At 40.5% G+C, this 15,222-nt stretch overlaps 1 protein-coding gene and 1 pseudogene across 1 annotated transcript; both read right to left on the bottom strand.

Moving 5' to 3' along the window:
- Nucleotides 1–1,751: 1,751 nt before the first annotated feature.
- LOC118843904 (vomeronasal type-2 receptor 26-like) lies at nt 1,752–6,114 on the bottom strand. Its single transcript, XM_036751729.1, is given in 3 exon segments — nt 1,752–2,512; nt 5,215–5,338; nt 6,052–6,114. Coding segments are annotated over 3 exon segments (948 nt in total).
- Nucleotides 6,115–8,963: 2,849 nt separating this feature from the next.
- On the bottom strand, nt 8,964–10,303 carry LOC118843808 (annotated as a pseudogene).
- Between the last annotated feature and the right edge of the window lie 4,919 nt (nt 10,304–15,222).

The following is a 15,222-nucleotide window of genomic DNA, read 5'->3' as shown; positions in this document are numbered from 1 at the left end:
AAATGGTTTTGTACAAACAAAACCAATACAACCAAGGTTAAGAGGGAAGCAGAAAATCAGGAAAGAATTTTTACTACCAGTGTCTCTAATAAAGTTTCATCTTTAAAATGTACAGTGAACTGAGTCAAATATATAAGAATACATGTCATTTCCAATTAATAAATAGTCAAAGGATATGAACAGGCTATATTCAGAGGAAGAAATTAAAGATATCTATAGTCATATGGGAAAATGGTATAAATCACTAATGATTAGAGAAATGAAAATCAAAACAACTTTAAGGTTCCACATCTCTACTGTCAGATTGGCTAATATGACAGAAAAGGAAAAACTATAAATGGTGGAAAAGATGGGGGAAAACTGGGAGACTACTGCATTGTTGATTGAATTGTGAACTGATCCAACCTTTCTGAGAGGACTTTGCAACTATGCCCAAAGTGCTATAAAAATGTGTATACCCTTTGACCCAGCAATACCACTTGTAGGGCTGTATCTCAAAGATATCACACAAATGGGAAAGGGACCCATATGTACAAAAATATTTATAGCAGCTCTTTCTGTGGTGGCAAAGGTTTGGAAATCAAAGGGATGCCCATAAATTGGGGAATGGATAAACAAGTTGTGGTATATGAATGTAATGGAATAATAGTGTGGTATTAAAAAAATGAGGATCAGATGGACTTCATAATAACCTGGAAAGACTTATTTGATATGATGCTGAGTTAGGGAAGCAGAACCAGGAGAACATTATCCATGATTACAGATGCATAGTATCTGTGATGACTAACTTTGATAGACTTGGCTCTTCTCAGGGTTCAAAGACAGCTCCAAAACACTCAAGATGGAAAAAGCTATCCGCATCCAGAGAAAGAATTATGGAGTCTGAATGCAGATTGAAGCAAACTTTTTCCTCTCTCTCTTTTTTTGTTTGTTTTTTTTCTTTCCCATGGTTCATTCCATTGTTTATAATTCTTCTTTACAACTTGATTATTGTGAAAATAAGTTTAATGTGAAAGTATAAGTAGAATCTATATCAGATTATATGCCATCTTGGGGGGACAGGGGAGGAAAGGAAGAGAGAGAAAATTTAAAACTCAAAAACTTGTATATGATTGTTGTAAAGTAAAATTTTTAAAAATATAAATTTAAAAAACAATAACAAGAAGCAATTGAAATTATTATGTAAGTTTGATTTATAGTTCCATTTGAGCATATAGATTCAGGTGTAATTGAATTTATTCTGGTCTCATTTTAAGTGAAATATTTTCTCCTACAATTTATTATACTATTTGTATTAAGGAAAATTGGAAAAATATGTGGATCAAGGAAGTTGTTAGTTGTGTGATCTGAAGCCAAGTTACCTCAGGTAATTTCTTAACTAGTGCTTAGCATAAATGTGATAATTCAACATATTAGAAATGTGGATTAGAACAGTGAACTCTGATTCTTTTGAATTATAGATTTTGTTGTTAAATGACTTATGTAGATGTGTTTAAAATGAAAGAAACCTTTAGAAAAAACAGAGAATAGTTAATTCTTTTTTTATGAAGTTCAGAGAGCTCTTTGCTAAACAATTACAAGCAATTACAATTGGATGTCTTTGACAACATAAGGAGAACTGGAAAAAGAACCAGTTGAAATTCAAATATCAACAAGGCGACTAAATATAGACATCCCACACTGATGTGTGTTATTACTGAGAGTTTTTGTGCCTCTGGCAAGAATTACAAAAAAAATAGCCAAGAATAATATCAGTGCTTGGAACCAACTTTTTTCTTTATCCCTTCTTGGGTGTTCCTTTCTGGCCTCATCAGGATCACATAACACTTGGGAATAAAAATGCAGCTCAGTACTCCAGCACTGGAGGCCAAGATGGAAAATATTTCTACAATCACCATAGCCTTGCCCTTGGTGCTCTGATATGTGGGGAGGAAGGAGACCCACACACTGCAGAACACTAACATACTGAATGTGATGAACTTGGCTTCATTGAAGGTGTCTGGTAGATTTCTGGCCAGGAAAGCCACAGTAAAGCTCCCCAGGGCTAGGAAACCCATGTAGCCCAGGACACAGTAGAAGGCAACATGAGAGCCCTCATTACATTGAATGATGATGTGATGAGGTTCAGAGTGTGGGTCCATGTCTGGGAAGGGGGGAGAAGTTCCCAGCCAGATGCCACAGAGAATCACTTGAATGCTAGAGCACATAAGGACAACAGAGTTGGACACCCTAGATTGTACCCACATCCTGATTTGACTCCCTGGACTTGCAGCCCTGAAGGCCAGAACCACCATAATGGTTTTTGCCAAAATAGAGGACACAGCCACAGTGAAGACAACTCCAAAAGTTGTTTGTCTGAGGAGGCAGGTGACTGCAGTGGGACGGCCAATGAAGAGCAATGAGCAGAGGAAACAGAAGGTGAGGGATATGAGGAGAGTATAGCTGAGAGTCCGGTTGTTGGCCTTGACTATGGGAGTGTCTCTAAACTTCACAAACACACAGAGAACCATGGCTGTCAGGAGAGAGAAGGAAACAGCTATCAATCCCAAAGTCATCCCCAAAGGTTCTGCAATATCCAGGAAGGTTGCAAGCTTGGGAAAACAGTGGTCTCTGTCTTTATTTGCATACTCATCTTCTAGGCACTTCTCACAGTGATCCACATCTGAATAGGAAAGAAATCCAGTCAGATACTATCTCATGCAGTAGGATCTACTGCTAGTGACCTCTTCTCTGAGATTACCTTCCATAGATTCCATGGATTTCAGGAGTTCATTTGTTACGTAAGATTCACTGAGGTGTTTCATACTTTCAGATGCCTTATTCCCATAAAAGTGAAAATAATCCCAGTGATAATCCCTGAGGATTCATTATGAATTGAGTCATCTATACTCAGAGAAAGGCCTACTTATGGCTCCCTTTTTATCCCCTGTACAATTCAGTCCTTTTCACAATCAGATATATCTTCACTACAAGATAAGACACTTCACCAGCTGAGAATTTGTTGTGCTTTTTAAAATCAGACTGTGATTTCACCATTACAGTAAAACTTTCCCAGGTCTTTTCCTTGGCTTTTAGAGGCAGATAAGAATCAGTAATATCTGAGTTCAAATTTGGCCTCAGACCGTTATTATCTGAATGATTTTGACCAAGTCACTTAACCTTTGCTTGTGTCAGTTTCTTCAGGTGTAAAACAGAGATCATACTATCACCCAGGGTATTTGTGAACATCAAATAAGATAAAATTTGTAAAGTGCTTTGTGAACTTTCAAGAACAATCTATCATTATTTACCAATGTAGACAGAAGGGTGTTTTCCACAGCGTACCCATAACATTGATTCTTAACTTAAGGTCCACAGGTCTCCAAATAGGTGTGTGAGTGAACGTGAGAGCATCCATAAATTTGGATGTAAGAAAAATATTTCATTATTTTTATGAATATTACCTGAAATTGAGTATTTCCTTCATTTTAAATAAAAAAGTGCTCTGAAAGCGAGTTCATAATCTTTCCCGATTTCCATAACACACACAATGCTAAGAACTTCTGTCTTAGAAAGCTCCTTGAGGCACAGAGGGATAAATGACCTTGACTTGGAGACAGGACTGAGCCAAGGTCTTCTGAATTCTAAGGACAGCTCCCTTTCTGTTTCTCCATTCTTCCTCTCTCTGGCTCATGATTGTGATGATCACATTTGAGGTGTATCATCATCCATAACAGTGTATGTTATCATGCTTTATTCTGAATCCATCTCTGACCTGGTACATGAACAGAACAGTACAGTTGAGAAGAAAGAGCTCTAGCCCCAAAGTCAGGAAACAGGAGTATTAGCCAGGACACAACCCATATCAGATCTGAGGGAATCAGGTCATCTCTAAGGGTTTCATCAATAAAATAAGACATTTGAAAAAGATGATGGCCAAGTTCCCTTCCACCTATGAAATTCTATAATGAATCCTCTAGCTAATCACCCTTGGTTGGCCTGTTTTAGTGACACTGAATCCAGTCAGCAGGGATTCTTTGCAAACTAAACCAAAGTCTTCCAGAAAAGAGTGAACATTTTAATCATTGTCCATTCCACCCAGAGGAATTCACACCCCTCTCCAGGAACATTTGAAATGACAATCTCCTCCTCCATTAAAAGTCAATTTTCTGCAATATCCCTCATTCTCCACTTCAGTACCCACCTGCTTGACTAGAACTCTCTTCAAGATTCCTTTGTTCCCAATAATATCATTTTCCCAACGTGTTCTAAACTTTATCTTAAATCATCTCCTCTCCAAATCATTCTCAAATCTTAGACTCCCAGATAGAACTCATCACTTCTGAGTTCTAATAACCACTTCACATTTTATGCCTAACTGAGCTCCCTTCAGTGGGCTCACCTTCTCTCACGATACATTGGTCAAATTCCTCCAAGGAGACACCTGACATTATGTGCCCAATCTCAGCTCCTCCAAATCATACATATCCATTGGCAGACAGCAATGTCTACACACTAGCCAACTTCATTCAGGTCCGTGGTGGTAAATTTTTAACAATTATTTTGATTTTGTGGGGGTAGGAAATGTATGTGCAAACCAGCTGTAATTTTAATAAGCTAATAGTGCTCATTTTTCTATATCCTTTCCATGAGTCTATTCAACAAACAAACAAAACCCTAATTTATAACACTGGACAATTTCCTCTGTGTAAAGACTCACATGGAAAATTCTACATTCACCTCTGATTGCTGGGTGGAAGCTGGCTCCAGCACACCCCTATTCCCTATCTCATAATACTCAGCCCCAATATGAGGGCAGCAGTTCACAAGTCACAAAGGGATAAGGGAAGACATCTATCTATCTATCTATCTATCTATCTATCTATCTATCTCCTATCTCTCTGTCTGTGAATTTATACATATATACTTAGATTTATATAGTATCTGTTCACATATATAAGCTCATATACATGTATTATGTGTGTAGATGTATATGTATACACACATGCAGACCCAATCAATTATATTTTACATGATGTTGTAATGTCAGATACCATTCTCGTGATTTCCCACTATGTTTCCTTATTTCAGACATCTGCCCATTCTATCCCTGGTGGTTTCTATCCTGTTACTTGGGCAATGATGTTATTGTGGGTTGCATATAATTCCACTAGCCCAACCCCATACTGTCCTGTGACAGAAGACTCAGTAGGGAAGCCCTCTGCTAAGATTTACCAATTTGATTGGAAATCTCCCCCTCTGTGCACTGGGAACAGCTGAAGCAGCAGACATGTTCTCCCTCCTTAGTTGTCTTCCTGTATCCAGGGCCACAGCTGTCACTGCACACAGATCAGGGGACCTGAGCCATTAAAAAGAGAGTGTGAAGTTCCCCATTAACTTAAGAGATATTTAGGGTGGATGGTGCATGCCAAGAAAGTGTATTCTCTAAAACAGCTCTGACTAGTATAGTTGGTTCATGTGTCAATGGATATCACTAATGATATGTTTAGGGGATCTCTTTTCTAGTGCTATTTCTGTCACCTGCTATGGTATTTTGTTTGGCTGAAACTGTTGACCTCTGAGGACTTGAGTTGAATCATGTGTGAAATGAGAGCTCTAGGCTGTCTCATCTTAGGACACTTACATTCTGTACTGCTAAATATGCCCTGGATCATTTCAATAGTAATGATCCAAGCTGCTTAATGAAAGGCTGTAATATAATCCAACATTACATATAATCTTCTATTGTGCACAGACCATAAGCTTTTTGTATGTAAGTGAATTCACTGTCTCATGATAAGAGCCTGGTCAATGATACCAATCTCCCCAAAGGGTAAGTACTGTTCTCTGCCTCTCGTCAATCCATGTGGAAGAGACCAAGTTACTTATTTCCAGAAAAAAGATGATGGTGGACAACAGAAAAAACCTATTTCTCATTACAAGCATCCCCTGAAGTCCTGACTGTTAAAAAGCCCCTGTTATATGAAAAGGTTCTATTTGATTGGGTGCTGAATTGGAACTGAGAATGTTTTCAAAAGACGGTAATTGGCCAAATCTCCTTCTCTTTTCTACATGAGTGAAAGACTTCCTGTAATCCTCTGGGTAGGTAAAGCCTGGAGGTCCGTGCAAACCCATGGCCAACAAGGGACCAGTGGTTTTCCCTGTATTTTGCCTCTTTGCCTGTCTTTTTCTTGCTTTTGGGTGTTGTCCTAGAAATTGTGAGCTTTATAAGGTTGAGAGAGTGAGACATCATAAATCCAGGGAAGAGAGTATAGAAGAGAATTTGGTTCCACCATGGAAGCAATACAGCCTTGAGGGGGAAGAACCAAATCCAGCCGTAATAGAGGCAATGATTCTTCTAGTAGTGATGCTGGATTTTGAAGCATCCTTGTTGGAGCAAATATTTTTTTTTTAAATATTTCAATGGGCTGTCTGAAAGCCATGATCAAAAAAGCCTGATATCATCTTTCAAGATATCATTAAGGAAAAGTGCCCTGATAGTCTAGAACCAGGAGGTAAAAAGAACTTGAAAGAATCTACTAATCACCTCATGAAAGAAATCCCAAAAGGAAAATTCCTAGGAATATTGTAGCCAAATTCTAGAGTTCCCAGATCAAGGAGAAAATATTGCAAGCAACCAGAAAGAAACAATTCAAGTATTGTAGAAACATAATCAGGATAAAACAAGATTTAGGAGCTTCTACACGAAAGGATGGGAGGGCTTGGAATATGATATTCTGGAGGCCAAACGGGTTGAGATTAAAACCAAGAATCACCTACACACCAAAACTGAGAATAATTATTGAGCAGGAAAAATGGAAATTCAATGAAATAGAGGACTTTCAAGCATTCTTGATCAAAAGACTAGAGTTGAATAGAAAATTTGACTTTTAAAAACAAGACTCGAGACAAACATGTAAATGTAAACAGGAAAGAGAATTCATAATGAACTTATTAAAGTTGAACTATTTACATTCCTACATGGAAAGATGATATCTATAACTCATGAGAAATTTTTCGTTATTAGGATAGTTGGAGGGAATTTATATATAGACAGAGGGCTTAGGGTGAGTTGAATATGAAGTGATGATGTCTAAAATAAAATTAAGGGGTGAGAGTGAAGAATGTAATAGGAAAAGGACAAAGGTACAGGAATAAAAGGTTAAATTATTTCACATAAAGGAAGAAAGAAAGAGTTTTTACAATGCAGGGGGAAAGGAGGGAGGTGAGAGGGAATGTATGAACCTTACTCTCATTAGATTTGGCTTAAGGAGGGAAAAATAAACACACTCAACTGGGTATAAGAATCTATCTTACCCTACAGGACAGTAGTGAAGAAGTGGGTAAGATAAAGAGGCATGACCAAAGGAAAGGCAGATTGAGGGAGTGGGCAATCAGAAGCAAACACTTTTGAGGAGGGTCAGGGTCAAAGGAGAGAGTAGAATAAATGGGGGGGGGGCGGGATAGAATGGATTTAAATATACTTAGTCTTTCACAACACAACTACTATGGAAGTGTTTTGCCTAACTAAACATGTAAAACCTATATTGAATTGCTTGCCTTCTCAATGAGAGTAGGTGGGGAGGGAGGAAGGAAGAGAATTTGGAACTCAAAGTTTTAAAATGAATGTGAAGACATTTATTACATGAAACTGAGAAATTAGATATACAGGCTATTCGTTGTAATATCAATTAAGTTGGGAATTTCTTACTGTTTTAAATTGATTGTGTTTGATTGAGTCTTACTAGGTGGTAAGCCTCAGGCCCAAACCCCTATTAGGTGCTAAGCCTATGTGGATGTGAATTGGTAACTAAGATGGGGCTCCAGGTGGGGCCAGTGAAGGGAGGTGCTAACAGCAGAGCCAATCCAAGGAGCCTAAGTTCTGGTCGCTCAGATGATGCTTGATGACCTCTGAATCTGCATAAAAAGGGAAGACAGAGCCAATTATAAATAATCAAGTGGAACAATAAGTTGGGCTGGATTCAGGTACTTCTCCCTGATACTCAATGTCCATAAAATTTGAAATTCAAACTATCTCAGAATGGCAGCTATCTGATATAAATTCCCATTGTACCCTCTGGCATTCCTGCCCTGTAATTAACAAACCCCTTTTCACTTTAAAACTGACTTTTTTCTCATTCATTTTATCTTCTACCCTTCACTGAGGCATGTCTCTGTCCTGAGAAAATTGCTTTCTTTGTTACCCTTTCCAGTTCTGCCTATATTTTTCTCCCATAGTTCCTTATATTCCAGTCATGCAAGAGAGTCAGGATGCTACTTGTTCCCCATTGCCACTTCCAGATGCAAATGTTAGAGATTTTCCTAACCAGGTAGTCCGAGTGATCATCATTGTAAGTTTGGGTTTAATATCAACTCCTTAAAGCAGAAGAGAAGGAAATAATGTGGTCCAAAAGGACTATTACATTTGCTCTGATAATCATTTAAGATCATTTGAAACCCAATAGGAGCCAAAGCCTGAGCTAATCAACCAGAAGAAGCATCTCAGCCTAACAGACATGCCCTCCTTTATCCTCTGAGTAAACTGAGATAATGTCTCTTCCTGTGTCATCAACTGCAAGGACAGATGAAGTCGACTAAGCATTTTCCTCTGTTTATGGCTATTAAGGATGAGACACTATCTTGAATAATGGGACTTATCTTAATATTTTATGGACATATACTATGTTATGTCATGCTAATGTAAAGGAAAACAGATATCCTGAGTTGTTTTCTCTTTTGTTTTTTCACATTAAACTGTTTTATAGTCTCAAAATTCTGTGACAGATTGTGGGTCAAGTTGTTTCCATTTAACAATTACTGATTTTAGAAACCAATAACTTAAATCTGCCATAAAAAAAAGATCCAAAACATTCCTTTCTTCCTGAAGCTTTTATAGCGCATTGCAATCATTATCCAATCTTTTACTATTGAACTTAAATCACCAATTGAGACAAACATCTCTGAGCCCATTCTTCCACCACTGATTAAGACTGGGGTGGTAGGTGTTTTCCAAGCTGGGCAGATTTTGTGACCTTGCCTGCTCCAGCAGCCTTCTTGTCAACCGATTTGATGACATCAACTGCAACAGTCTGCCTCATATCATGAATAACAAAACAACCAAGAGGAGAATACTCAAAGAAGCTCTCCACACACTTGGACTTGCCTGAAACCATGGCAACAATAGCAGCATCACCAGATTTCAGGAATTTAGGGCCATCTTCCAGCTTCTTACCAGAACGACGATCAATCTTCTCCTTCAGTTCAGCAAACTTCCAAGTAATGTGAGCAATGTGCCAATCCAGAACAGGTGCAGAGCCAGAACTGATTTGTCCCAGATGGGTCAGGATAATGATTTGTGCAGTGAAACCAGCTACTTCCATAGCTGGGTCATTCTTGCTATCATCAGTCACATTGCCATGGTGGACATCTTTGACAGACATGTATCCCCTGGCAGACCCTCACTCAAACCTTCATGGTGCATTTCGACATACTTTACTTCAGTTGGAACATTTGCTAGGGCAAAGGTAAACACTGTACTTGGTTTTAGAACACCACTTTCCACTCAGCGAACAGGTACAGTGTCAGTACTGCCAATCTTGTACACATCTTGGAGGGGCACGTGAAGGGGCTTGTCAGTTGGGTAAGTTGGTGGCAGGATGCAATCCAAAGCTTCAAGCAGCGTAGTCCCCTTAGCATTGCCATCCTTACAAGTGGATTTCCATGCCCTGAACCAAGGCGTATGAGAGCTTGGCTCCAGCATGTTGTCACCATTCACAAAAGCTGCTGAGTCAGGGTTGTAGCCAATTTTCTTAGTACATGTACTGACTTCATTGACGAATTCCTCATATCTCTGTAGGGGAGCTCAGTAGAATCCATTTTGTTTACATCGACAATTAATTGTTTTACACCTAGCGCGTAGGCCATAAGGGGATGCTCACAGGTCGGCCCACTCTTTGATATACCAGCTTCAAATTCACAAACACCAGCAGCAACAATCAAGACAGCCCGACTTGTGCTTTTACTCATGTTCTTGATAAAAACTTTGTGTCTTGGAGCATCGATAATGGTCACATAGTACATGCTGCTCTCAAATTTCCACAGGGGGATATTGATAGTGATACCACGTTCATGTTCAGCCTTCAACTTATTCAAGACACAGGAATATTTGAAGAAGCCCTTTCCCATCCCAGCAGCCTCCCTTTCTAACTTCTCAATGTTTCTCTTGTCAATTTCACCACATTTGTAGATGAGGTGGCCAGTAGCGGTAGACTCCCAGAATCTGTCCAATGACAGCAGTGTTAATGTGAGTCTTTCCCTTGCCCATTTTTGTGGAGGTTTAATTGTTACGGGCAAGTCAGAGCCGAGCCCTGCCCTCCTCGGACCTCCACGCCCAGGGCCTGCTGAGATAAACTCAGGGCTCTGAGACATGGGTGGAGCCAGGAGGAGGGGTGTAACCAGAATGGCCTTTGTTTTCTTTGAATGACTCAGCTTACCTCATTGAGCCTCTGGACACTGTGGCTTGCTCTTCCGGGGCAGGAGGCCCGGGGAGCATGCCGGGAAGCAGACAACTTCCTGTGTGATGAGTCATGGGGCTGGCTGAGGGGAGGTGTTAACCTCTACCCTAGGGGGAGGGGCCAACTCAAGAACCAATCGGCCCTGGTCATTCGGGCGGAGCTTGATGATGTCAAAAACCCTATAAGAGGGGAGAGGACAGCTTGAAGAGCCTTCTTTCCTTTTCCGGTTGGAGCCAGCGACAGTTACATCGTCAGTTACAGCGACCGTTACATCGTCAGTTACAGTTGCAGTTTCAGTTACAGACACAGACACAGCTGAGGCAGGAGCTGCCAGTAGCAGAGCTGATCTACGGGAGGAAGCTGAACAAAGACTTCAGGCCAGTGGGTAATCTTATTACCATCGAGGGGGAAGCATGATTTTGCTTTACGCAATCATGCTTCTCTGTAGCCTCCTGGTTACTCTTGCAAGGCGTACTTATTGGGCCTGGAAGATTTTGATCAACATATCAAAATGGGGCTTCTGGTTCATGGGTTGGTTACTGTGGAGCCTAAATAAATGTTTTGATTCTTCTGCCTTCTACTTTGAGAGTTTCTTATATCCGGCGGTTCCGAACCTTTCAGACATGTTTATGATCCTCTTTGAGATTATAAACTCTGCCCTCCTGATACATTTGGCGTCACGAACAGGATGAAGGAGTTGAATCAGATGATTTGAAAAAAGATCTCCCTCTCATGATATATCTATTCCATATTACCCACAAGCATCTGGGCTAATTGAAAGAATGAATGGATTGTTGAAAGAACAGCTGAGAAAATTAAGCTCAAATAATTCATATCGACATTGGAAGGATAATTTGTCTATTGCCTTACGTAATTTGAATAATAGGCCCTTAGGGGGGAGTACACCTCTAGCCAGAATGATGACCCCAAATCTGCAGATCAGAGAACAGCAAACATGTGAGATCCAAAACATTGAATTTTGGACTGTGAGGGAAGATGTCCCACTACCAAGTCCAGGAACACCTGGTTCAGCAGGATATGATTTACATTGTATAGAGAATTTTAGGTTAAATAGGAAAGAGATAAGAAAAACCCCTACTGGAGTATGTATGAGAATCCCCAAGAATCATCTTGGATGGATATTACCTAAACCAGGATTAGCGGCTCAAGGAATACATGTATTGGCTGGAGTGATAGATTCTAATTATCAAAAAGAAATTGTTGTGACACTCCAGAATATGGGTAAAAAACCTGTACAATTTTGTAGAAATGATAGGATGGTTCAAGTCATTATTATCCCCTGTGAAAAAATACCCTTTGTGAAAACTGACCCTCCTCCCAAAATAACTACTAGAGGGGCAAAAGGGTCTTGCTCCATTGATAGAATAAAGTCAGGAGCTAAGGTATGGGTAAAACGGAAGCCAGATGATATTCCAAAGGCTGCAGAAGTTATAGCCCATGGGAAGGACAACACTGTAACAGTTGTCTATTCAGGGGAAAATAATTACCAAATCGTACCCCTGAACCATATATTTTACCGTGAATAGGTTATAATAATAGATTCACAGACTATTCTTTTTGTCCTTTGTTTTGGCTAACCTTGTTGCTAGTTTTGTTTCCTTCAGGCTTAAGCACCCTGCACTTTCCGGTGACTGCCTAAGCATGTAGCATTCTTGGAATTCCTGCCAGCTCGTTAAAGAAATGACCTCTGGAATGGGACTTTTTGGGGGCAGGGCCATCTCTACATCCAATTTCAGCATGAAGAAGCTATGGAAAATGAGACCTTCACCCCTCACCCCAAGATTTTGAGCCCCAATCGTTCAAGGGGGGTGGAAATGATGATAGTGTTCTGTTTACTTATTTTGTGTTATCCTTGCTGTGTTGTTTTATTGTTATGATATTATTGATCCTATGTAATGGATACAAGGATTTAGGGGTGGACATTTGAATTATTAATAATTATTTTGGGGATGATTGATTGAAGAGATTATCTTGCTGGGACCTAGGGGTGGATCACATTTGAATCGTAAACCAATATTTAGGAATGTCACCAAATGATATGTTTTGCTTTATAATGAATGATATGTTTTAGTTTCCTTTGTAATTGGATCACAATGTATGTTCTAGGATACATGGCTGATTAGATTATGTATCCCATAACAAGGGGTGGAGTGTAACCAGAATGGCCTTTGTTTTCTTTGAATGACTCAGCTTACCTCATTGAGCCTCTGGACACTGTGGCTTGCTCTTCCGGGGCAGGAGGCCCGGGGAGCATGCCGGGAAGCAGACAACTTCCTGTGTGATGAGTCATGGGGCTGGCTGAGGGGAGGTGTTAACCTCTACCCTAGGGGGAGGGGCCAACTCAAGAACCAATCGGCCCTGGTCATTCGGGCGGAGCTTGATGATGTCAAAAACCCTATAAGAGGGGAGAGGACAGCTTGAAGAGCCTTCTTTCCTTTTCCGGTTGGAGCCAGCGACAGTTACATCGTCAGTTACAGCGACCGTTACATCGTCAGTTACAGTTGCAGTTTCAGTTACAGACACAGACACAGCTGAGGCAGGAGCTGCCAGTAGCAGAGCTGATCTACGGGAGGAAGCTGAACAAAGACTTCAGGCCAGTGGGTAATCTTATTACCATCGGGGGGAAGCATGATTTTGCTTTACGCAATCATGCTTCTCTGTAGCCTCCTGGTTACTCTTGCAAGGCGTACTTATTGGGCCTGGAAGATTTTGATCAACATATCAAAATGGGGCTTCTGGTTCATGGGTTGGTTACTGTGGAGCCTAAATAAATGTTTTGATTCTTCTGCCTTCTACTTTGAGAGTTTCTTATATCCGGCGGTTCCGAACCTTTCAGACATGTTTATGATCCTCTTTGAGATTATAAACTCTGCCCTCCTGATACAAGGGGTCTCACCTTTGTTGCCTCCATAGCAATTCCAGGTCTTTGCCCAGACCTACTTGACCACATGGCACTTCCGGCTCTCTGTCTGGGCTTGCCAGAGCACATGGAACTTCTAGTTCTTGGCCTGGACTGCCTGTCCACAGGAAACTTCGGGTTAGCTCGGGAAGAGAAGGGGAGGAGAGTAGGCAGAACCAGGGCGGCCCTAATGCCTATGTAAACAAAGATATAAAAATGCTGCTTGCTGAAACAATAAACGAAGTCACTCACCACCTTCAGCTCCCACCCCATTCATTGTCCGGAGATCAGGCCCTTTGCTAGGCAAAGGCCTGGGTGTGGGGGATAACAGGCCCCCAAAATTTGGTTGTTGAGGTGGAGGACCTCAACATTTAATGATGGATTTCACAAAACCTGTTTTCTGACAGCAAACCTGTTGTGAAAAAGCCTGGGCTGTATTTTCAATTGACACTTTGTCAACTCTCATATCTTACTGCATTTACAACCTATTAAATTAAGAAAATCACTTTATGATGCCATGGTTAAACACATATAGAGACGATAAATCTGAGGGACACAGACATCCTGAGTCGGGATTGTGATAAAATGTACATAAGGCTTGCCATTCTTTTACCAGTGGGTCAGAATTTAAATTCTGGTTCCATGTATGCATGTATCAGCTAGCTTTAAGGGAATGCACAATATGAATTCATAAACCACCTAGCCTATTTGCTTCTTTTAACCAAACCTTCAGGTCAACAGATCCTAGGAAAAAGAACACACTACTATATGTATCATATTTGTAGTTAGGAACTTGTTGGGAAGAAAAAACCATATGGACTGTTCTTTGGCCCTTTCTGAAGCCACACTGGCTCTCAGGTAGATTACCATCTTCCAGGTGAAGGATCAGCCTACTAAGGAGGACTCTGGCAAGAATCTTGCCATCAATCCCTAAGGGAGAGAGCTCCCTGTGATTGTCACAAGACAATCTATTTCCTTTACCTTTAGAGAGATGGACAATGGAGGCATCCTTGAAGTCCTGGGGGATAACCTCCTTTTATTTATTTATTTACTTGTTTGTTCATTTATTTATTTATTTATTTTTAGTTTACCACACACGGTTCTACATAGTTTTGAGTTCCAGATTTTCTCCCCTCCTTCCCCCCTCCCTCCCCAAGATGGCATGGAATCTCATATAACTGTCATGTATAACTTCGCATTGAATTAATTTATGCACTAGTCAAGTTGTGGAGAAGAATTTTGACCAATGGACTGAATCATGAGAAAGAAGAAACAGAACCAAAAAAAACAACCCAAAAACAAAAACAAAAGAGAAGCAAAAAAGGCGAGCATGTAGTGCGACTCGATCTGTATTCAAACTTCACAGTTCTTTCTCTGGATGAAGATAGCATTCTCCATCGTGAGTCCCCTGGAGTTGTCCTTGCCCCTTAGGTTGCTGAGAAGAGCGCAGTATGTCAGGGTTGGTCCTCACGGAATCCATATATCTGTGGCCGCACACAACGTTCTCCTGGCTCTGCTCCGCTCACTCAGCATTATGTCGTGTAGGTTTTTCCAGGTTGTTACAAAGTCCGTATCATCCCCATTTCTTATGGCACAGTAGTATTCCACCACTTTCATATACCACAGCTTGTTCAGCCATTCCCCAATTGATGGGCATCCCTTTGATTTCCAATTCTTGGCTACCACAAAAAGAGCTGCTATAAATATCCTTGTACATATGTTTCCTTTTCCCGCTTGTGTGATTTCTTTGGGATACAACCCTAGAAGTGGTATTGCTAGGTCAAAGGGTATGAACATATCTATAGCCCT

Source organism: Trichosurus vulpecula, chromosome 1, assembly GCF_011100635.1.
Source record: "Trichosurus vulpecula isolate mTriVul1 chromosome 1, mTriVul1.pri, whole genome shotgun sequence".
Lineage (NCBI taxonomy): Eukaryota > Metazoa > Chordata > Mammalia > Diprotodontia > Phalangeridae > Trichosurus > Trichosurus vulpecula.
Note: the sequence above shows the minus strand (reverse complement) of the source record. Positions and strands in the feature narration are given on the sequence as shown.